This window comes from Aythya marila (genome assembly GCF_965140915.1).
Source record: "Aythya marila genome assembly, chromosome: Z".
Classification (NCBI taxonomy): Eukaryota; Metazoa; Chordata; class Aves; order Anseriformes; family Anatidae; genus Aythya; species Aythya marila.
In genome coordinates, this window is record NC_139080.1 from 72602017 (window position 1) to 72627950 (window position 25934).

The following is a 25934-nucleotide window of genomic DNA, read 5'->3' on the forward strand; positions in this document are numbered from 1 at the left end:
AGGAAATGTGCTCTCAGGAAAGCAGCAAAACTTAGTATAAACTCAAGGGGGAGATGGCTCAGTACTGTACAAGCCATTAAAATCTTATAGAGGTCAAACATATATGTGAAAAACATTCTCAGTCATGGAATAAGAGATTTTAATCTGATTAGTCTGTTTTAGATGTAATCTTTTGTGTCATAGAAGTCTTATAAACATTACAAAACACTCTTACAATGAAATACAAGGCCATTCAATAATATTTTAGAAGTTAAAATTTTCACACCTTGATCTTACAAATACTTATAGCTTTCCACAGGACAGTTCATCTGAGTATATTTTGTTAACAATGATACATTAATGTATACTTGACACAAACTTTGATGTAATTCACTGACTTCATAGCTAAGAAGTAGTTGTAGTTATGCATGTCAATAACTAACAAAAAAAGTAAAAAGCTGTTACTCAAAAATTAGAGAAAGCAGGAAAAATCATGTTTATGTTTACAGTGTAGTTCCATATTATACCTGATTTTGTTCTCTGTTTTTTAGCAGCACTTTTTGGTTCACTTTCCCTGTCTATTTTCATAACATGTGACTGCAAGTACCAGAATCTCTGAACAAGATTTTCAAATGAAAGTAAGAGACTCATTATTCCACTGTCAGTGTGAATGAAAGGCACTCAGACACTTTGGAAGATCACATTTGTTCATTGACTGGTTTTAGCTCTGTAAATATGGTCTGCCAAATGTTCACGCAGTACTTAAGATTTCAGTTTGAGACAAAAATGAATTAAACGTAGCATGGCTCCTGCCAAGGCCTGAACATAACAGAAACATTTAACCATTAAGCATTCATTTGGAGCATGAGCTAAATATAATGCATTCACACTATGCATGACAATACAATGAACCAGAACCACTAATGTGTTTACTGTTTGTCTTCTTCTCATACATTTTGTTTTGTTTTACTTTTTTAAACAGAATATTCAAAGCTTTTCTTTTTTTAAAACACATGATCTTTCGTAACATGAAGTGTAGTTCTTCATCCATATCTAATAACATGTATTTTAAAACTTCTGCCTCATCTTCTGCCTCTCAAATACTTTCTCTTGATCTCCTTCTATACCTTCTGTCAATACGTCCATGGACCAGAAGCAGTAAATATGACACACAAGGGCCAGAAGCAGCCAAGACTTCTGAAAATCTTTTTTATTATTTTCATATGTTCAATATTTCACAAGATCATTGTATTCACATGATACAAACAATATACAAAAAGACTTCCTTTCACTTTTTCTGAGACACAGGTATGTACCAAGCATAATGTTCCAGACTAGAACATTAAACACTTGTTTTCATTCAAATCCTTGCTTCAAGCATGTCCTGAAGATCCTTGATTATACCTTCATTCTAGAGTACATTACATTTTTAAATAAACATTTCCTATTAATTTAATATGAAAATGATTGAAAGTGATATTCCTTAAATGTTTTGAAAGTGTTCTAACCTGTGTTAATACTGAATTGGAATGTACCTGAGGCAATTAACATACATTCATAGTCACAATTGTTTAATTCTTCCTTAGGATGAAGAAAAATTGTAACAGCATGACAGATGGCAACAAGATAGGGTTATAGGTGTGATGCACAAATAGGGTTAATGAAAATGACCTCTCATAAGAAAGATATTGTTGAACTGAACAAAATAAGACATTCTTAATAAAAGAAAGAATAATATTTAGCAGAGTTATTTCCCCTGTCCTGGTAATAAACAAGCTTTCTGTTGACCATCCTATTTTCTTTTCTTGGCTGATTTGTTTTAAAGACCTTTTGTTTTTGCTTAACCAGAGCCAGGATATCAAGTTCAGGCATGTAGGGGATGGATCTTTACTGAAATAACATTCAGATAGAAAACACTGCTTGTTTTGTCTAAGTGAGGACTTCACAATCTATTTTTTTCCTCTCTGAAGAGGCACTGTTGCATTTAATTCCTTACTAAAACCATGGTGACTGTTTTTCTAAAACTTCTGATGGTGGTGCAAGTATAAATAGGATCCAGTGCAATCAGATGATCAGGAAGCTACTCCCTTCATTCACTTTTAAAATCCCTCCTCCTCAGATATAATTTAACAAATGTAATGTTTTTCTCCACTCAAAGTTTTGTTTAGTCAGGGGACTGTATGCCCTAGCAGTGATTAGGTACTTTCTGTACCAAAAGTTCAAAAAATTTCTGGAAAGTGTAATGATAAAGATCTTTGTTGTTATATTTATTTATTTATTTATTTATTTTTCTTCACATCAACAGGCACTATAAAGTTCTTGCAAACAAGTCATGGAGAAAAACATGGAATCTATACCAAGAAAACTACTTTAGTAAATGTTCTTCATTGAGACAGTAAAGCCCACCTGCACCAAGTCACTATTTTCACTGAAATGTATATGTGCATGTGAAATGTATAACCTGAAAAGAAGATTGCTCCCATTGATAAGAGTTTTTTTACAAAGAGCGTATTCCGGTCTGTAGAATCATCACTGGTACCTATGACATTTAATTACATCAGGTTCCCACCAGAAGTTTCAGATCAAGCAGCTACCACTATAAAACAAAACACATGTAGTTTTCTTCCGGTGAGCCTATAGTGTACCTAGGCACAAAGCATCATCTCTCTACAAAAACCTTCAGCAATCCTGTTAAGCTTCTGAGACTTGAAAAAAAAAAAAAAAAAAAAAAATCAGATCATTTTCAGCAGCTTCATGTCTTTCAGCAGACTCAGGTACCTTTTAGAAGATTCCTATTCTATAGTACAGCTGCTCCCTCGAAGCCAGTTAATTGTAAAACATGCTACACAATAAATAGTTTCTACTCAGCAAAAAAATAAAATTAAAAGAAGAAAGAATTTCTAAACCAGGTGGAAATAAGTGCAGTAACAGACAGTTAAAAGACTTCGTGTATCTTCATGTCCCTTTGTACGTCTTGAAATAAATTAGAACAGAGAAGATCCATGGTAAACATAGATCTTACAGCCAAGATTATTTTCTTATCCAATTTTCTAACAATGTTATCTTTGCATTTTACAGGAGCAGGGACTTATTTTATCTATTTATATACGTATATTTATATATATTTATAAGTATATTTTTATATAGTTAAAGTAGGCTTACAATATGGTGCAATATAAGGCAGAGCAACAGGTTTTTTTTACACAAGATTAAACTGAGGTGAGTTTCACTATCAACTTCATATGCAAGTTTATTGGAAGCAAGTAAAACACAGGCTGTTATCCAAAGCTGGATTTAGATATAAATTGTACTTGGGAGATTTATAGCACAAGAGAACAATGAATCTGTGTCACAGACCTCAGTTGCAAACTCTCAGTTCATGAGAAGTGTTTCAAAGTACAACAAATTCAATCATTTTTAATCTGATTTAAAAGAACATTAAAAAAGAAATCTGACTGGAGATCACAGTAGCATTTGCGAAATGTCAAAAAATTTTGTTTCAACTTCAAACAAAAAACCTCTAGTATATCCCCATAATTTTGAAACAAACAAACAAACAAACAAAACAAAACAACAACAAAAAAAAACACCACCTACCTCATATATCTGTCAGCTTTTTCCACTGTGCAAAAGTAACCAAGTTGGTCACTCTGACTGAGCTCTGAATCTGATGTAATAGCTAAAACTTCCCTTCCCTGGGGAGACCAAATTAATAAATCCATCTTTAATCAGGAAATGTAATGTTGCTCCTTTGCTCAATATCATGCAGAAGAAATGCATAGGGCACTAATAATCCTTTTACTTTAATAATAATAATAATAATTTTAATATAATATTAATATATTAATTAATATAATTTTAATCCTAATAATAATCCTTTTACTTTATTGAGAAGACAAGTAGCTAGCTTACAAGGATGTGGGAGAAGAGTTTTCTAACTGGATTCTCATATCAAGAAAAGACTCCCTTTACTACAAATTTATTTTGAAATATTTTAAGGGACAGGCTTTCTATCATGAACACTTGAGTGACTGTATTCTGGTTAAGGTACAGGTCTCTAAGCCAAGAAAATTCAAGGGGATGGGGAAAAAATGTCTCTTTTCCGAGTAGAAACGAAAAGTATCATTTTTGACTGCAAGTAGCTGAACTGAGAATACTACTGCATATTTTAAAACCGAATTAAGGGATCACAGATGTTTCTGGTAAATATATTCAGACTGAATCTTCTGGTTGTTACACATATAATTAGAAATTAAGGAGAAAATCCCTAAAATCAGTTGTCACAAAAGATTTTTTTTTCCCTTTCTCCTTTCTCACTTTCTACAAGCTCAGTGGGACTATCAGATGGAGTTGTTTTGTACAGTTTTAAAAAAAGTAGATGAGTTACCTTCTATATGTTTGTTCTATAATTAAATTTATTACACACACATATGAACATTAAATTTATACACACCTATACATACCTAAATATATATATAAATATCTTTATAGGAACATAAGCCTGCAAAGTCACACATATTTATGCTTTAGACTACTCTGATCTACAATCCTTCTTGAATCTATCCCTGATACATTGACTTTGGAAATATTCTCAATGATAGTACATTTTCTCTGTCAATAGAACCAGGTTAAAAGTTTTCTCTCACTTTAGCTGTCCTGGTTAATTGTTTCAACTTTAGAACTGTACCTCACTACCAAAGAAACTTTTAGAAAGGTTGCACTTTCAAGTAGATGACTAAAATCCCCTGTTTATTTATTTATTAAAGCAGAATAGCCTGTCTCAAACGTGGCTAAAAATAAATAAATAAATGAATGAATAATAATAAAAATAAAAAATCACTTTACACTATGGAGAGGGAAGGAAAAAAAACAAACAAACAAAAAAACAAAAACAAAAACACTTCTTTCAAACTAATGAGTTAGCAAAAATGTGCAATCTACTTCACCTCAACATCAGTGAAACCGGTGATTTTCCATAACTACAAACATCTAATTTTAATTGTTCTGTTTATTTAAAAATCCTAAAAATCAGAGCTCTATCATGTCACTACTTTTTGAGTCTGAAGAAAAAAATAGGAATGGGAAATGATCATTGTTTCACATGAAAATAATAATCATTTTCACTCTCTTTATGAAAACTTTTTTTTTGATGTTCTAATAAAATAGCAGGATGCATGTTCTCCAATGTTTTCCTCTCCATCTTTAAACAAGTTCAGACCAAACTCAGCCACTGAGACCTCTATCAGGTCTTTACTAAGCATATTTGTTCACATATAACTTTACTTTTATGCTCTCAAGCTCATAAACACACCAGTATTTTATAAGTACCAATATTTACAAGGTACCAATATTTATTAATCTACTTTTCCCAAACACAAACATAATGACATGTTTATAACCCTGTTCAAAGAGCCCCTAAACAGTTGTCCATGACAACCTGGATGATGTGCCACACCAGAGAGGCAAAGTAGGGATTCTTTGAAGAATCTTTGCAGACTGTCTGACATTTAAAATATTTACACTAAACACAGGAGAAACAATGGCAGGTATTCCTGCTCCCCAGTGTGGGTATCTCACGCACCATGAATAAAAAAAAGTTAAAAAAAAAAATTGTATAAGACTGACCTCTGGACAGACCTCTTCCATAAGCACCCTTCTTTAGAGGATTTCTCACCATTTGACATATGATATTTCCCAGAAAGAATGCACCACCTGTATTAGCTGCTAGCCCTTTTACACCTAAAGCAGCTGTGTTTATATGGGAGCGTCCTTCCAAAAGGAAAAGAGATGACACAAAGCTGGCTGAATGCTAGAAACCAGACAGCCTTTGGTACCTGTTTGGATTCCCATGGGGCTCCTCCCAGCCATGTGTGAGGTGTTTGCATAGGCACAGCACAAACTGTGCCTCTCGCACGACTGGCAGATGGGTCCCTTGCCAGTTGTCCCCTGGGAGGTAAGCTCCCAGACTCTGGTAATGCAATGTCCATACTACATGCTCAGCCTGTGGAGGCAAGCAAACAGTCACTATTACATATTTTTAGATAAAATGATCTGTTATTTCATGCACATACTTGTATTTAGGTGAAGGAACAAATCTGCAAGGTTTACAGCAAGGAGATCTCTATCTTTGTAAAACACAACTGCTCACTATTAACAACAGCTCAGCAAACACTCAATCATTTCTTACCACAGTTGTCATGTTTATAGTAACTACCTAGATTAGCTACTTCATCACCAATGATAAGTGAATTTGTTGGGAAAAAAATCTTCTCTTCAGTATTGATTTGACTGTTCTCTTCCTGTCACCAGAAGTTTTTCACATTAATAGGACAGGCTGCATTACCCTTACTCGCACAGAACAGAGACTCAGTTCACAATGTTGTGGTTTAGCACTGGCAGGCAGCTAAGAACCACACAGCCACTTGCTCACTTTCCCCAGGTGGGGTAGGGGAGAGAACTGGGGAAGTAAAAGAACTGAAGGAATTCATAGTTTGAAATAAAGACAGATTACTAGGTAAAGCAAAAGCTACATGCACAAGGAAACAAAAAGGAACTTATTCACTGCTTCTCATCAGCATGGAGATGTTCTGCCCAGGAGAACAGGGCCCATCACACATAATAGTTTCTTGGGAAGACAAATGCCATCACTCCAAATGTGCCTTCTCCCTTCTTCTTTCCCCCAGCTTCTACTGCTGAGTATGACTCCAAATGGCATGGGACATCCCTTTGGTTCATTTGAGTCAGCTGTCCTGACTGCATCCCCTCCTGGCAAATTGTGCATCCCCAGCCCCCTCACTGGCAGGGCATCATGAGAAGCAGAAAAGTCCTTGGCCCTCTGCAAGCACTGCTCTGTGATAACTAACTCTGTGATAACTGTGAAAACATTGGTGTGTTATCACCACTGTTTTCATTGGTGTGTTATCACCACTGTTTTCATCAAAAGTGCAAAACACAGCATTGCGTGAACCTCTGTAAAGAAAATTAACTCTGTCCCACTGAAAATTGTGGCACAGAATTATCTCAAATTACTTCCATGGTACTGTTTCTGGAAGCCATTATTTAAAAAGGTTATCAGATTACACACTTACATTTTAATCTAGTCTCTCTCTAGTTCTTACTACTAAGACTACGTTAACAATCTTGCAGAACCTTCAGGAATGTAACACCACATTACTTATGGGTCATTTTGCACACTTACAGATTTTATCTATGCCTTCTTACAGCTCTTTCATTTACTTAGTACTCTGAGGAACAAAGAACAATTCATAGATCTTGACATTTTCCCATTGTATTCTTTCAAGTCCAAAATTGCTGCTTCACAGTTTGCTTTCTTCACTTTTAAAATTTTGCATTTGATATTGCTTGCATTACATATCTAGCATTTGTGAATTTAGATACAGCTTTGTGCTTACTCACGCGCCTCTTACTTTACGCATGAAATTCTTCCCTGTTTCTAGGGAAATACTATCATTTCATTAGTCCTTTTCCAGTTTGTCCTGGAAATGTTTCCACAGGTTATGATTTTTCTTCTACACTCTGCTTCTTCAGTGCCTCCATCAATTTCTGCACTGTTCTATCTTCTCCCTTTATATATAATTTTTTTCCCTGCCATAGAGCTACCTTATATCTCTCTGAAACACTGATAGCTGGAAGTTGAACATAGCAGAAGGATGACTGTTACATTTGACTGTCTCCTATTCATTGTTCCCCAACGTATCTGCTCCTAAGCTCTAGTTCTACATTAGATTTACTTCATTTTTGTGTTCTTACAAGGTTCATCTCAGCTCATTGAAATGATGTCACAAGAAAGGCACTTCCATGAAGGTGTAATTGTCACTACAAGAGCATCCAAGTCTTTTGAACACTTGTATGCCTTCCTCACCCTTCTCTCTCTCCTTGACAAGTAATGCGTTTGCAGCTGGGGACTGAAGTGTTGACTTTAGATTAGAATAATAACTATATCCCACTGAAACTAAATAAGCACCCTAACAGTGCTATAAATCCAGCTATTGCAAAGCAAGCACTTGAATCCCTGTCTTGTGAAATGGACAGCACCCTAAAAAGCCTGTTCATCACACATGGTACATTCTACCAAGGCTTGAGAGAGAGCAGCCACAAGAACTTCAGACTACATTTACTCTAGTAACAAATCCTTCCTTAGATAATCCAAGAACTCACATTGAATATGCACTAAGTTTCAGCCTTCAAAATCTTTGTGAGAGAATTTCAGTCGTATATAAATCTGTGTTTTCTGACATATAAAACATAGCTAATAAATTACTGTCTTGGATCTCTATAACATAATAATGTTTAATCATTCAATAAACCACATATATAGCTCTGTACTATGGCAACTATGATTAGCACAGAATCACAGAATCATCTAGGTTGGAAGAGACCTCCAAGATCATCTAGTCCAACCTCTGATCTAACACTAACAAATCCTCCACTAAACCATATCACTAAGCTCTACATGTCCAAAACAAGAAGTTTAAATTTCAATGCTGATTTAATATACCACTTGAAAATAATATCATAAAGATATGTTTTATTACGAGTTCAGTCTCACTTCCATGATACCAAAATGTTACTAATATTTTAATAACGTTTACGATTTTTCTTTTTACTAAATATATATTATGTATTCTGTACACTTTGAGAACGACATTTTCAGGCAAGTTATTTATAATCAGACAAGATGGATTTATTTGTTAGAGTTGCACAGGCAAATGAGCAAGAAAAATCCCCCTTATGGAAAACTGAAAAGCTATTGGATCCACAAGTGACAAAATGTAGAACTATGACTGTTCTTTTAATTTGGTTTACCAGTTGAAACAGTATTGATTTTCTCATAGAAATACAAATTAAACACGATATTTCTTGTCACCAGACTCAGGGACATGGACTTTTTTTTCCATTCCTCAGTGTTTATAATTACTATGATTCTCCAAGCATTAAAGTCAGCCATGTTTTGAACAGAACAAATATGAAAAAAAACCCTATGCTGTCAGGGTAGATTCATTGAGCTGGATGGGACTGCATGGATGTTACAGAGCTATGCCCCACACAGCAGTGATTTGTGTGGAGCCTACATCCTTTAGCAAGCAGGAAAACATAAGGCAATTTAAAGTTCAGGACATGCTGGTTTTGAGTAAGATAAGGCAGGACTACCAGATCTGCTAAACCCTTTCCCTGCAATGGTGATAGACCATTATTTTAGGTGTTAACTTGGCATTATTTTTCAGCAATCAAGAGAGTCAGCAACAGACAGAGAGACACCCATCTGGAATGGATTGGTAGCCATGCACATCAGTTTTATAGCTGATTACAGATTTCAAGTACAGGAAATATAATGCAGATAGCCTGAGAAATAAAAACAGCCTTCTGCAATGTTTGTTAAGTGTTCTGTTTATTTTATTTCATCACCTTTAATGGTTAATTGAAAGCTGAAGCCTAGCATAACCCTGCTATCTGAGTGCTCTGGTCTCTACTTGTTGCTGTAACAGAGAAAGACTTCCCCAGACACAAAGAAATGGTATTCTTTATAATTCCTAATTGTATTAAACATTTAAGACAATAGATGCACACACAGCTTTCTCACTTTTCATTCCCAGCTTTAGGGCAGGCAGAATTAATTTTAATCATCATCCTTTTGTAGTAAATGCAAAATATCAGTATAATACCATTGCTTCAGAAGGGTCAAAACTTGTTGGCATTTCTTACATGATTACTTCCACTAAACTACTCTATCAGTGAGATGGTTCTTCCATTATGCCTTCTAAAACATTAACATTATCTAAAAGAGACAGTGCTCAGCAGCTGGTGCATAGCAAGAGAGAAGAAAAGGAAAAACAAACAAACAAACAAACAAACAAACAACAACAACAACAAAAACTCCAAGCTGCAGATAAGTATAATTACAGACAAAGTCTCCAACAATTTAATCAACAGAAAATTAACCACAGACAGAGTTATCACACTGAACTGATGGTATGTCATCTACAGCACCCTTTGGGGAAAATAAAATAAGAATCCAGTAAATCTCCAGGTGCAAAGCACGGAAGAAAGCAATAGTCATTGATGAAGTTTTTCTTCTGGACCCCATCACTGCCTTCGGATATCTTTGGTTTTGCCTCAAGTCCTGTAGATAACCAGTGGGCATGAGAGCAAATACAGATCCCACAATCCATTTTGTCATCATAACCTCCTCAGAATCTGCATATCTGCTTATCAGCTCCTGCTCCTCCTCCCTATCTGGACAGGTCCAGAAGAAAGCACTAGCTGTGCAATGTCAGACAGACTCATTCCTTTGAGCTGCAGCACATTGGAGTTGAAGAGGAAACAACACAGACAAGAGGACAGATGTGCATAGACATTAATTCCCTCCACACTTTTCCCTCAGATTATAAGCGATAGCTACTCCTACTCAGCTGTCCAGTAAAAGTATCAGGCCACAACTTTGCAGGAGATCTGCTTCCTACAGACCTTTTAAAACTGGTATGCAGTGGTGTACAGCTTTGCTATATGGCATTTCATCTTCAGTTTTTCCTTCAAGTAATCAAGGATTAAATACTTAGAAGAACGAGGCAGCTAAGTAGGGATGACCACTGCTGTCCAAAACTGAGGTAACTGTACATAACTGGTGGGCTGATCCCAGCTCACGTTGTTAATTGTCATGGCTATGCCAAATGAATGAATCCAACTAATCCACATTATTTCCCTGTTTTGCATATTAGTGTAGTATCACACCATTTTCCCACAAATTCAAATGTACTTATAATGTCTTGTATTACTTTCTATATTCCACAGAAAATCTGTGAGTCATTTCAACCCAAAAGGCATTGTATAATGTACTTAACATTTCATAGAAAATTACAATAAAAACAGAATAGTACACTATACATTTTCTAGTGGCCCCGCAGCAGTGAATTTTGCAGTGAATTTTGTAAACATAGGAACAGCCTCATGGACTTTAAGCCTCATGGAAGCTAAGCCAGCTTCCTAATGAGATGCATCATCACCTGAATTTCCTTCAACAGGCTATCCTACTAGCTGAAAGCTTAATTCTTAGTAGGACAGCTGTTTTCTACATTTTTGAAATGCCTGCTTTGAAAATAAGGGAATTGATGTAAAAAGTCTGAGACTGCACAAACCTACTGAACAATTGTGTCACTGCAAAGACTTAGCACGCACGCACACACACAGTTAAATTCAAGAACTGATTGCAGAGACTTAGTTGTCTGTTCATATCATACTTTTACTCTGCTGTGCAGCCAAATTCCACAAACTAGCCTCTCACTCCCCTCCTTAAAAGAAGTGAGAAGAAAATATGATGGAAAGAAAAAGGCTCACAGTTTGAGATAAGGATACTTTAATTAAAGGGAAAAGGAAGAGGGAAAAACAAAAATGCAGAAACAGAGAAGAAATATTTATATTCTCTATATTTATATTCTCTACTTCCCATCAAAGACCCACATCCAAGTTCAGCCACATCCTGGGAAGCAGGGCCTCAATACGTGCAGTGGTTGTTTGGGAGGACAGATGCCCTCATAATGAGAGCCCTCTGACCCTTCTCACCTTTTATTGCTGAGTGTGACACAACGTGGCATTGAATGTTCCTTTGGCTGGTTTAGGTCAGCTGCCCTGGTGATGTCCCCTCCCCACCTCTTGCCCACTGGCTCTAATCTACTGGCTTTGGAGGGCTTTGGAGAGAGTCTTAGTTCTGTGCCAGCACTGCTCAGCAATAGACAAAACTCTGGTGTGATACCAGTGGTAGCTACAAGTGCAGAGCACAGCACTGTGGGGGCTGCTGCAGGGAAAGTTAACTTCATCCCATTCAAACACAGTACACATATGCAAGATCATGATTTTTCATTGTGTTGAATCTATACATAGGCATAAAAACACAAGCTTTTATACAGCAGAGCTGGAAGTTTACCTCTTCTAAAAGACACATGTTTTTGTCTGAATACGCACCAGATTTGAATCTGGGACAAGATCAAAACATTCTTTTTAGATACTTTATTATAGAAGATATCTTGCACAGAAACATCTCCATAAGAACAGCTAATATGGAGTGCTCAGTTTTCCTGGGAGGGATGCAGCAGTGGTGACCCCAGCTAGAGTACATTAAATGAATGAACAGGGCTTGGATTTCTGCATCAAAAGTAACACAGCTTTACAGCAGCTTTGAAAAATTAGAGAATACTATCAGTAACAACTAACTAACAGGGATAATTTGTGGATTAGTCAGTCAGATCAAAAGAGTTTATCTTTACATGAGAAGACACACCTGGATGCTTATATGGAAGGCACATGATACTACATATTTCTGTAAAAATTTCAGATATATTAACAGCTTAAATATTTTCAATGTCAATGGGCAGCAGGTTTGGACAGCAGTTACGCTAAACCTCATTTTGCTGCAAAGCAGCATTTGTCAATGACAAATATATATTTTTTTTTCTTTATGGACAAAATTACATTTTTCCAGCTTCCAGAGAAAATGCTCATAAAAATGCATCTTTCTTTTCTTACTGAGGCAGCAGTAGTGATTGTAAGGACTTCAGTCATGAATAACGTTATGAAAAACCAGTGTGTTGGCTTTATCAATCAAAACCCCCAGGGTAAATCTGTTCTCATAATAAATGAATAAATAAATAAATAAATATTTTTTCTAGAATAATATTAATATTTTTCCACATAAGGTGTGGAAAACTCTCAAATAAAGAGGAGATTCCCTATTGAATCTATCCCTCTTGTGAACTTCTTATCTCAAGAGGTCTAAAGAGATAAATAAATTTTAAATACCCTAAGATTAGGAATGATGGTGGAACCTCTGGATACTTTAAACGAGGGTTATTAAAAGAGAAGCAAAGGTAGAAAGTATTGGTGTGTTTGTGTGGGTGTGTAAAGAACTAGGTGAATCAACTAAAATGCAGTATTTTTAAAAATCACTGTATAATAGGCCTCTGAAGCAAATGCTTCAGAAAAAAATAAAAATAAAACAACACCTTTATTAGCAATGAAGTCAGACTTATGCCATACAGAAAGCTATAGATTACCAAAAGGCTTCATTTCTATCCCTAACACTGCATTCCTTTTTTTTTTCTCACAGTGTAAAATTGTAGCATTAAGACAACACAGTTCCCCTCTAGTGAAGCCAAGCACACTCTCAGAAAGAATGAGTTTGAATTTCTTTATGCCAAAGAAAGGAATCGCATCTTGAATAAACTCTCTAAACTTTAAGTTGTCACATAAGAGTCCCACCTTTGGCTGTGTTTTTTAAGAAAATGACAGCATTCCTATATTTTACATTGTGTCTAACGCATTGAGACTACTCTGTGAAACTGGTGCTGGATGAACATCTCAGAATAGCTTAACACATTGGGGAACACAAAGACTTCAGATCTTATTTGGCAGTACACATGGGTTAACACAATGATATCCTCAGCTTTTCTGAGATTACAGTGTTTCTTGGCATAGAAAAAGGGAAATCTTCCTGCTCCTAGTGAAGCTTCATGCACAAAGGACAGAAATGAAACTCAGGTAATTGCAGTTTGAGAGATAGGTGGTGGCATTCTTTCCCCCTATTTGAAAGCAGGCTTTAATTTAGCTCTAAATGTAGTTCTAAATGCAATTGAAAAGTACTTCTTTGTGTTGGTCCACTTTACAGCAGAGTGTTCCCAGGACACACTGTAACAGTAATGTGAAGATAAGTTTGCATGGTGGAGCAGTAGGAAGCTCTGGGTGTAGAAAAAGCAGAAGGAACAAACTGCAGAAAAGCGGTAAGAATGGCGTGTACTGACAGCATCTACTTTTCAAAGTTACAAATACCCTCCCATAGATCTGCGTGCAGCTTCTCAGGACATCGGTCAGGAGACAGGTGGGTACTATGTAAATTCCTGAAAATTTACTGTGGTAGTAAATTTTGTGAACTGGCTCAGAGCCAGTTCACAAAATGCATGAAGAAGCATGCCCAAAGCCAGCACAAGATCACAAAAAAAAAAAAACAAAAACAAAAACAAACAAACAAACAAACAAAAAAAAAAACACAGCAAAACAAAACAAAAAAGAGAGGAAGTCTTGAAGGTGGTGTGTGAGTCAGCACAGAAAGGCAATGGGAACAACCACACACTCACAGCTATAATGCAAAGAGTAGATTTATTCTTGTTACCTCACCAACCAGAGGATCCCTGAAACAGCATCTGAGCAGAGGTACACCAGCAGCAATTCAGGAACTGCTAAACAGGGTCCATGAGAGGAAAATGCTGGCCTGCTGGATTTCTCTGTTTTTATCAAGAGTTTGTGCAGGAGTAGTTTTTATCACCAGGCTGTGATTCTCACTATGTTTCACTGATCTTTTCTGTACCAAGGCCAAGAGCTCAAGCACATCCAATAGGGCACCTCCAAGTCTTCCAAACACCTGTGTTACCTATGCAGAGATATGCTACTTGTCAAACATGGAGCACAAACAGCAGCAGGCATAATTTATGTTTTTCTACAGTGCTGCTTCCCAGACTTTACGCATTCCCAGCTGCAAGGTCACTTGAGCATATGTACAATCCTCCTTGCCAGTTTTCCATTCTGATAACATCCTCCTTCACAATCTTCTGCTTTTAACCCATTTCTCCCAACTGGTGCTATTCTTTTCCTAAGGAGTCCTAGAAGAACTGCCTGATTACATGTGTTTTGGGGCTGGGCTGCTGGACAAATTCCTCAGACACATACATCTCACTGCTTCTGAATAATTTTGAATTCCTTCTTTTGAAGGAAGCTTCTTCCTTCATCTCCGCTTGAGATGTCCTTCAAGCTGGACGATTTAAATTTAAATTTAGCCAAGAGTATCTACAAAGATTTAGGAGATGACCAACTTCCCACATACAGTAGCCTGATTGCTAGCACTTTTTTCAGCACTAGCATAAAAGTCTCAAGCAAGATGTAAGTTGATTTTTACACTAGTTTCTCAGCTGCTTCTTTCACAATAAAGATAGGATTAAAATGTAAAATAGGCTCAGCCTTCCTCTGTCAAATGAACAGGACCTTCTGGGCTGCTTTTGGTAGTGAAAACTATATATTTAGATTTCAGAGCATGTTTAGAGTCTTAATTCCTTATTTTAAATTTTGCATGCCAAAGTCCTTAAGTAAATCCAGTCACTTATATTCAGAGTGAAGTGCAATGGAATATTTAACTATCATTAAAGCTAAAGTTCTAATATTGCCAAAAAAAAAAAAAATCAGGGTAAGATTCTTTCATAATCTTAATTTTTATATATATATATATATATATATATATATATATATATAAAATTCAGGAGTGATATATATATGATATGATTTGATTTTAAAAATGACAAAAAAAAAAAAGTCAAAAGTCAAAATTAGTAGTAATAAAAGTCTCTGCTGGGAATGAGGCTTTCTAATAACCAGTTTGGAAGGATTTGACTGCCTCCATCCTGAAGAAAGAATTACCAAACATACACAGAATCACGATCCTGACTCAGGTGTAGACAACACTGAACTCTGTTTAATAAAGTGAAGAAATACAGATGCAGCTAATTGTTTGCAATTCACGTACAAACACACCATCTGTTACTCCTGTAGCCCATGCAATTTTTGTAAGTAGTCATTACAGCAAAAGTCATGACCACTAAACTACTAGAGCTACCATATTTATACACTTCACAACCACCTCAACTCTCGTCGTGACTGAGCTCTCACAGGCTAATCAGCATCAGGCTGGGTCAGGTGCTTGGAAGTGCATTTGTCAAAACACACCTGGATGCTGCCAGCTGATTGCAGCACACTTCCTCCATTGAACCAGTCTAGGTGTCAAACTTCAAACATGTTTGAGGCCACTGAAAATCCTACAACACTCACAAAATAGAGATGGTAAAGAGATGGTAAATCTGCTTGCTCTTTTTTTTTTTTTTTTTTTTTTCTCCTGAGATAAATTAACCCTAATGAGCATCACTGCTAATAATCTCAGTGGAGGATAATAATTGTTTGTAAAGTAGATCTCCAAAGCTTACTGCTACTTCAAAGACATGCAAGTGTATGACACAGTTGTTCTTCTCCTTGGTACTAAACTTCATCTTAACTTTGCATTCAATACATGTATTAATTAAAAATACACCAATATATACAAATATAACTCCATCAGGTTTAGTTTGGTTGTCTTTCCACAGTAATTCTCTTTCACAAACTAAGCCCCTTTCTCGGGCTTATCCAACCAATTTGCTTTCTTCCCAGCCTTGTACCACACTCTCTCCTATAAAGCTGGATCTAAAACAGCCTCTTTGTGCACTCTAAATGTAATATCATTTATCTTCTGTTCTGCTACAGCTACATTCTGACTGCACAAAGACCCTTGACAGCACAAAGAGCAAGCAAATGGCCTTGAAAGTCATGAAATAATACTGGTAGCAAGCTTTTTTAAAAGGAGCTTTATAATCACTTGCTGCTATTATCTTCTGAATGATACAGGGTTTTATTTTGGAAGAAATGAAACAGTAAATTCAATCTGAATAGCTTATTTAATGATGACTGCTCCCAGGCAGTTACCCCTGAACTGCCCAGTATGACAATACCAGATACCACTTTAAAATACATGTATACAGGAAATACCCTATTAATTTGTAATCAGTATCTGGCACTAAGTCAGTACTTCAGATAATTTGTGAGTTTGGAAAAGGGACTTTCTATACAACTTGCAAATGTCTTGGCTGAACTGAACAAAAACAAACTGGGATATGGAACACAGTGAGATACATAGAAAAAGAAGTGTAACAGATGACTGCTTTGATGGGAAAGTAGCCAACTAAACTAATCTGAATGGCATTAGTTTATCATACAAAGACATTTAATTTATTTCATTATTCTCTGTAGGCAGCTAAAGCACCCCAAGGTCCTAACATATTCAAGGAGATGAGCACAGCAGACAAAGACTCAGAGTGCAATATTTAATGAAACTTAAATTAGGTCTCAAAAGAGCAATAGAGTGTATATTAAATATGGCACTGACACCAAACCATTCTATTCATATACATGTGTTTTAAAGTAATTGCCATCAAATTCACACAGGGCCCCAGAAGATTTTAACATAGTTTTAATGTAGCCATGCATATATCTTCCATTTTAGCATATATTTTATAACTTTTTTTTTTTTTTTTTAAACATAAGGCATAGGACAGAAGGGTAAACAAAGGTCTGCAGCTAAGACTGAACATTTAAGAAACAAAAGATAATCATGTTAGTAACAAAGTGAAAGGCTACAGGATCTGACATTCTGTTTAACTACACAAATTCATACGTATACATATATTTTTTGTGAAAGCAAGTTGTGAGATTATATATTCATAATTTAAATACTGCAATTTAACAGGGTGAACAGGTAGCCAATACTGCCAAATATTTTATACATTCTGCCGCTGTGTTTCTATGTATTTATCTATAAACAAAATAAAAGGCTCACATAGACCCTCAAATCCAAATATGGATTTAATCCAGTCTCTAATTTGCAAAACAAAACAAAACACACACAACATCTCATTTTCAAACTCACTTTCATACAACACTACAAAATACTGTAACCTGAAAGTTAATTATAAGCTAAAAGCATTCCTCTAAATGGGAAAATAATCCATTGGTCCCCAGGAATTTGGCCTCATGGAAAACAAACAAACAAACAAACAGAGAAAAACAGTTAGCTATGACAAAGTAGATACTTAAAACCTATAGTCAAAAACACAAAAAATCTCTGTTTTGAAATACATGGTTTTGAAAACCATCAGAATAGAACTGACATGATTCTGAATTAAAATGGTAAAGGTATGAGAAGAAGGATAACAGCACAGCATGGTTCATTTTGCTGAATATAATACAGCAACTTTGTTCTGTAAAGGACTCTCTTCCAAATTTAGGGTAGAAGCATTCAGTCAAACAACAGGAGGGAAGGCTCAGTGCAGCAAGACATAGAAACACTGCCTCAACAACTAGAACAAAAGAAGAATAAACACTTGTTGTACAGTCCAGAACACGATAAACAGAATTAAAGACAAGATTGAGGAGTAGGAATTGAAAACTAGATTTTCAAGATTTGACTGTTTATCCGACAGAAAGAATAAAAGAGGAATAAAACAGACCACAATCAAATGTAGAGGGTTTAAGCACTTTTTACAATTGTAATAGCTCTTTGTAGAATCATGAGTCATGAGGGATTGTACTAGACTATCTTTCAAGGCCCCTTCCAATTCCTAACGTTGATCCTGTGATTCAGTTTGGAAAAGGCCTCTAAGAAAAAAGACCTTCACATCTTCTATCACTTCAGATGCATAGATGCTGTAAGTTCTCAGACAATTCCAGAGATGCTCTAGGTTTTCTGCCAGCCATCAATACAAGGGGTTTTGGCTTTAGAGATAGATGTGACTGTTTCTGTAATGGTATCAAACTAACGAATTTTAGAACTAGTCACATAGACAAATTCAGATTACAAGCATTAAGGCTTTATAGGTATATACTTTAGGAAGTATATTCACTTTTCCATCAAGTCTTTGAAGTTTCCTGTAGCCAAAGATCATGCAAGTGCGTTGTAAAGGAAACCTACCACCTGCAAACTATTAATTAAGGAAAAGTGAGTGTTATTTTTGCATAATTTTACTAGAGAGAACTTTTCCAAATCTTGTATTTTCTTACCTCTTGCTCTCTAACACAATGAGATCAGATGATTGATTGGTTAGATGAAACTTCAGCAACTTGACTTGACACTTTACTGAAATTCACCTGGAAGTAACAATTTCAAAATTTAAAATAAAATAAAAAAGCACTTCCCATAAATTTGAGCCTTAACAATGTAACTATCTCAAATTCTTTTAATTATCTGAATGGTTTTACTTTATTAACTCTTTGTCAAGTCATATCTAGAGCCCATTTTATGAATTTAATAAGAACACTTTATATAAACTTGTATAGAGCTTATTAAAAGTACTAATATTCTTACACTATCTAGAATATAAAGACCTCCATTATTTGGAGGGCCCCAAAATTTTAGTTACAAAGTTTTGCATATTGCATTAAAAAAATACAGAATCTTTTTTTTTTTGTACATCCCGATACTTTCTAAAATGATATTTTTAAAAGGTACACATTTGCACTTTTCTAACATTGTATTTTAACACCATTCTCCATTGTACTATTCTGACAAATTCTTCAAACTGCTTAGCTATTCATCATATACACACTTCAATTAAAAAAAAAAAAAAAAAAAAAAAAGCTAGAAAATAAGACAATTGGTTGTTGTGGTGGTTGTATCTATTGTAATTCTTGAGCATTTAATTAATTCAGACGTTTCCAAGAATGCTTTCACATTTCCAAAACAAGGTAATCAAGCAATACATCCACACACCAACAGCCAAGATTTCTCATTAAGAAGCAATTAACTGTACCATCTGACACATCTTTTTTATGTATTGAGAACACATTTTTTGATGCTGCAGATCGAAACGGATGGAACAAGTTAACAAGTGCTACTGCACTTTCTGATTAGAAGCTTACACTGATGTTATGCAAAGGAGTAACAACTACAGTGTTCAAGTTATATCCAAAAATTCTTAGGATGGCATTTAAACCTTTTAATGTTACGCTGAACTAAAACAGAGCTTGGTTATTTAAAGATAAAAAGGAACTAACACCAAATCTGAAGACATCATCCAGCTTTTCAATGATTAAAAACAATAATGAAGGAATACCACGAAACAAACTGCAGTGTCAGTTCCTCACAAGGCTTGTTTGCAAACTGGTTTTATTAAGGAAAAGAGCTCTGAAAAATAACTAAATGTCATGTGCTTAGAGGAACTGTGTTACGAAGGTGTGACTGGTGTTTCACTTGTAATTTCAAAGTAACTGCCTGTTACAAATCACACTTGAGACCGTCGCTTGGCATGCCCACGTTTTTATTATCATGAATTTTATGCCATTTTAAGTGAAAGTGCAAAATACAAACCAATATTGAACAGGAGGGTGAACACAGTCCATCCTTAAAGACAACGGGTACTGTTTTTGACTCAATGTCCAGACAATTCAGTGTTGGAGGGATCACCAACCCTGTACCAGAGTGCCGACCCAGAAGCTTGCAAGCTTCCCCCACCCCTCCCCGTTTTGGAACAGACGCACACAGGACACAGAGCAGTCGCCAGACATCCTTCAGGCGGCCTCTACGGCTGCCGAGGCCTGCGCGGCGCTCGCAGCGGATCCCCTAGGGAAGCACAAGGCCACGCCGTGCGGCCAAACGCTCGCTTCCTTGCGGCTCTCTCCTCCACAGCAGCAGCGCCGAGGCCTCCTCCCCCTCCATCCTCGGCCTCCCCCGTGCGCCGCATCTCCTCCGCCTCCGCGCCGTGCCCTGCGGGCGGGGGAAGGGCGCAAAGCACACCCCGGGGAAGGGGCTCCCCCCCTCCCCAAGGGGCCGGCTACACGGGCTCCACCAGCCCCCTCTTCTCCAGGGGGGCCGGCGGCCGCTCGTCGCCCTCCTCCTCCCGCAGCAGCAGCTCCTCCAGCTCGCCGTCGTCCGCCCCGCCCTCGGCCCGGCAGCGCCGCAGCTGCTGCAGGGCCCGGCGGTGCTTCTCCTGCAGCCGTCCCAGCTGGGCGCGCAGCTCCTCCGCCTCCCCTTGCTGGGGGTCCCGCGGCTCGGGCCCGAGCAGGGCCTGCCGGAAGAGGCAGCGGTTCTCGCGGCGGAGCCGGCGGTTCTCCAGCCGCAGCCGGGCGTTCTCCTGCCGCAGCCGCGCGTTGTGCCACTCGCGCTCCTCCCGCTGCCGCAGCGCCTCGCTGTGGCTGGCCGCCAGGTCCGCGTAGCGCTCCGCCAGCTGCTGCACCGAGCCCCGCGACTGGCCCCGCCAGCCCTCCTGGCACAGGACGGAGCCCTCCTCCGCCCCGACGCCGCTGACGACGACCCCCCTGCCGCTGCCGGCGGCGGCGGCCCCGGCCCCGGCCCCGGCCCCCAGCCCCGCCCGGGCTCTCCGCGCCGAGCCGCTACAGCCCCAGCGCCCGTCCACGGCGCGCATGCGCCTCATCCGTGCCGTTCCCGCAGCCCGCCTGCACGCCCCGCTGCCGCCGCCGAGCCCGCCGCCGCCCGCCGCCGCCGCCGGAGGAGGGAGGGGAGGGGAGGGGAGGGGTGCGGGGCGCCGGCGCCGCGCGATGCAAAGCGGGGGGGCGGGGCCCTCGCCGCCCGCCGGAGGGGAGGGAGGGGGCCGCGGGGGAACAGCCGGTGCGGGACGCCGCCGCCATTTTGGGGCGGTGCCCGGTGGGGCGGGGGTGGTGACATGGCTGCTGGTGGGGACCGCGGGGGTGTGGTGGCGGCTGCCCGGCCCCTGAGGACACCTAGGGCTGCCCCCAGCCTCCCCTTTCCCACCCCTGATGGGGTGAGGGGTCGTCAGGTGTCGCTTGTGGCACCCAGAAACTTTCTGTGCGGGTGGGGTTCGTCGTTATTTGGAAGTGGTGCCCATGCCCTATATAACGTTAAGTGTCAAAAGTGGTTGTTAAACAAAGACCTGGCCGTATAAATGTCATTGAGTCCATTCTGTTGTCATGACATTAGGAAAAAAGTGCAAGATGCAAGCACGTATAGCTCATGTGCTTGTGTGTGAATCGCTCTTTCTGCTCATGGACGGTTCGATCACAAAATCACAAAATGCTATAAACTCACACGCACATGGTTTCCAAAAAAAAACAACGAAAGGGTGTAGAGGGGTCCATACCCATGTCATTTGACAATGGGGAAATCATGAGAGCTCTAAAATTGTCACCGTTTCTCTTCTGCTACCCTTCTTTACATACTCATGTGTGTAGGTATCTGCACAGTTCACAGACTTAGATAATCGTTGAGATTGGAAAAGACCTCCAAATTAAGCAGTCCCGTTGGGATTACCATGCCTATTCAGTACATACCGCTGATGACCTCTGCTTGCTTTTTTGCACTTCAGATCGTAAGCTGTTCATGAGCTGGGCCTGCTTTACTTAAAGTATAAAATGCCTTAATCTAATGTTTCACTAATGACCAACTGAAAGTTTAAAGGTTATGGAACGTGCATTTGAAGTTCCAACAAACAATACATCACAGTAATTGTAATAATTATTTTCAGAACCTTATCAGCTCTAATAAATGTATACTTCTAAAGTTTAGAAAATAAACATCAAATCACTGTAGAGCAGATGTAATCTTGGTATTACTGCAGTTTAGCTGTGCCTGCTGATCAGTCAAAAATAATTTATAACAACTATTTCCTGTGCTAAACCAGCTTCTAGAAGAGGTTGGCTGAGGGTATTATTGTAATCCCACACAATACATGTATGTGACTAAACTGGTTTTGCATTAAAAGAAACAAGTTAATACCTGCTTATTAGTGAGTGAGTTTTTACTGTTGCTACTTTGGACAAAGGCCATAAATGCCCATAAAACTCTATACTGAGCTGTAGGCCAAATCCAGAAGAGTGCTGAGACGCTTTAGTGCATGGGAATCTGGACAATACATTGTACCCCTGAGAAACAATGCATATGATAATATACATTTTGATCTTTTGATGACCAGTAAATTAGGTTGATGGTCTTTAACAGTGCCTTCAACTTTGAATTGAAGCTGATGGTTCCTTAAGTCTGGTAGTGAATGTTATATTATGACTTTAGATTTATATTCACCTATGTCAGTTTTTCATGTATCTTTGTGAACTCCATCAATTACATGCATGTATGCAAGCATACAAATTCATAGGCTGTATCCCTATTAAAACTATGCCCACATTTCAGAGGTGAATTTACTGTGTTTCATATTCTGTAGGCAATGTTTAAACACTAATTTGGTATTCTCAGGTAAAAGGTAATGACAGCAAGTAGTGATTGGAGAAAGAAGATAAATCACCAGAGACAAACTTCAGCTGTGAGATAGGATGACTCTTGACTGCACAGATCATTGAAGACAGTGAAGTTACCAGAGAAGTCTTAAGTAATTGTCCAGTTGTAAGAGTCAGTATAGGCAGGCAGCAGGAATAACCACATACTTGCAGCCAAAATGCAGAGTAGATTTACTCCCGTTGCCTCACCAACCAGGTTATCCCCAAAGAAACACGGGAGCAGAGGCACACAAGCAGGGATGCAGGGGCCACCAAACAGAGACCAACGCTAGGAGATCACTGGCCTGATCATTTCAGCTGTTTTTATCAAGGGGTTACACAGGCTGTTTTTACAAACATGCTGAGATCCTCCCTGTGCTTCTTTGATCTTCTCTGTACCAAGGCCAGGAGCTCAAGCACATCCAACAGGGAACCTCCAACTCCACCAAACGTCTGTGTTATCTATGCACTTGCCAAACAGACAGAACACAAACAGCAGCAGGCATAATTTATGTTTTTCTACATTGCTGCTCCCCAGATTTTACATATTTCCATCTGCAAGATCACTTGAGAATATTTACAATCCTCCTTACCAGTCTTCCATTTTTAATCCAAGGATTTTCTGCTCACAGAACGCCTCTGAAGGACACTATTTTAAATGGAAAAATAAAATAAATAAATAAAAATAAATAAATAAAGTAGAAAAAATGTTATGGATTAAGGACTTCTTTTTACTTAATGGCACCAAATCAGCTTGGATGTGAAGTGAAAGTGACAATACTTCTAAAACATCCCCTGACATTGATTTTGCTCCTAACGACGCCAGGAAAATGACTCTGTAGTAAATACAATAAAAATAAAAACTGTTTGTGCCATCATTCCCTTCCCAGCTTTAATATAAACCTTCCCAGTTAAAATAATATTAACCTTCCCAGTTAATATAAAAATATTAACATCAGGTTAATATTTTTGAACTGAAAGGAATTCAGAACAGCTCAGCAGCTTGAAGAGTTACAAAGGGCTTCTTGTCTCTGTGGTTCTTAAAAGAGGTTATACAAAACGTTATGCTCAAATTGAGCTTATTTCAGTTTACAAACTCCTTTTCTGCTCTTAGTGGTCCATTTGTATCATTCTAGTCTTGAGGACATATCACAAAAGTAAAGGAATGTCCCATTGATTCTCTCTTCAGCTATATGCATTGCCATGAAGTGTGTGTAGTTATTCTTCACATGAACTTTTGAGCAATTGATGTAGATAATTTTGTTATGGTGCAACCACTGCAGTATGGCTTTCAGGCTAGAACTTTGATTCAAAGTCAGAACTTTGAAAAGCTCTCAGTATTCTGAGACAGACATTTTGGGTTGTCCTGAAAGTAAGAGCCTTGCTATGTACACGTGAAGCAGTGTCACCCAAAAGTTAGCAAGCAGCAAAATTAAAAACACAGTAGGGAATACAGTAGCTTTTAAACTGAGGTGGTAAGTACCTTCAAATTATCATGGTTCAGTGATGTCATCTTTCCAGTTGAAAGACCCATTTGAGCTGTTTCATTGTGTTTATAGAATCACAATTTTAAGAATCTAAACATGCAGTAACAAAAGAGAGTGTTTCTAGCTGTCAGGTTCTGAGCTTTCCAAAGGCAGATGATGGTTAGCTAATAAGTACGTTTTCTTCATAGCTCAGCCTGAAAAAAAAAAAAAAAGCCTGGAAGAGACATACCTGGAAAGGATATCCAGTCTCATTGGAATGGATTGTACTTCCAGAGTTCTCTGGTGCATGTGAAATACTGGTGTTAATTGTGTCACTGGTTGCATTTCTATGGACAGAATAGTGTAAAATCCTAGTGATGTGTGCTTCTGAAAACAATACCTGTGAAAGAGCTCCAGAATAATGAAAAGAAAAACAATCAGGAAAAGAAAAGCAGCGAAGATGAGAGAATAATACAGAAGAAGAAGAAAGGGAAATAGTGATAACTTTAAAGAGGAACATGCCTCCCATCTGAACAACACTGAAAGACACAATGTGATAGTTAATAAATGATGACCAGAAAGCACATTTAAAATACAAAGGGTTTACTTTACCCTGTATGATTTCCTGATAATAACATGGAGTTCAGTGTAGCATGAGAAGTGTATTCATCTACTTTTATTCTCCAGCATAAGGATTGCAACATGGCCTCCACCAAGATTTAGGTTTGACATCACTGAAGAAAGCAATATGGAGTGCAACAGGAGTAGTCCTGGAAATAATGTAGGAAAATGTAAATCAACATATGATTCTTTTTTGAGGTTGAGTGGAAATAATCCCATTCCCTCTGGAATGATTTCACCTCCCATCTTTACTTTTTAGTGCAACAGAATTAAATAAAACTTAGTTTAAAGATAAATCTCCTTAGAGATATGGGTGGACAATTGTGTCATGGTAAGGGGAAATCTGCAACAACATGATGAGTGTAATTCTGATGGTCTTGCCACTGCTGACCTTTTTAATTGGTTGCCATAGTTTGTTTTACACAATCCAACGGAAATTCAGTCATGATTCTGAGCTAATGACTATGTGGAAAAAAAAAAGTTTTGATAAAGATTGTAATGTCACCTGTAGCACCTTTGTAAATTTGCCTGGGTAAAAGAAAGAGCATATCTATTCTCTAGTGAGAAAATGCACTCTGAATTCAAGACTGAATGTAGAGCTTTATTCTTAGCTCTTTTCACTGATGTAAAGCAGGAATGCTGCTGTCAAAGTCAATGGAAGTATAGTACTGTGAACCTGGAACAAATAAGATCAGAAGCAGCCTCTGCAACTGAAGATTTTCAGTGCGGTGTTGGGAAGAGGAAGAGGGTTTGGAAGATAACTTACTTGCATCATTGCCAACCTGCCTTAGGCATTGCATTTAAATTGTCATCCTTTCTTGACTGTTGGTAGTGTTGAGAAACATGGCATGTTAGATGTTGTCTTGTCATCCTTGAAAGAACTGATGCTTTGTGAATTATGTAAGTCCACCTATTTGGAACGGGGTGGGTGTCTTTGCATATACCCACAGGGTATTTACTACTTAGCTGGCTTGCCAATCTTTGCTTATTAAA

At 38.1% G+C, this 25934-nt stretch overlaps 1 protein-coding gene across 1 annotated transcript; it reads right to left on the bottom strand.

Annotated features, from left to right (window-relative positions):
* Nucleotides 1-19276: 19276 nt before the first annotated feature.
* Nucleotides 19277-21113, bottom strand: TUSC1 (tumor suppressor candidate 1). The gene has a single exon (XM_082783650.1). It carries the CDS (start codon nt 21039-21041, stop codon nt 20442-20444), a length of 600 nt encoding a protein of 199 aa, XP_082639776.1. The 5' UTR covers nt 21042-21113; the 3' UTR covers nt 19277-20441.
* Nucleotides 21114-25934: the final 4821 nt, after the last annotated feature.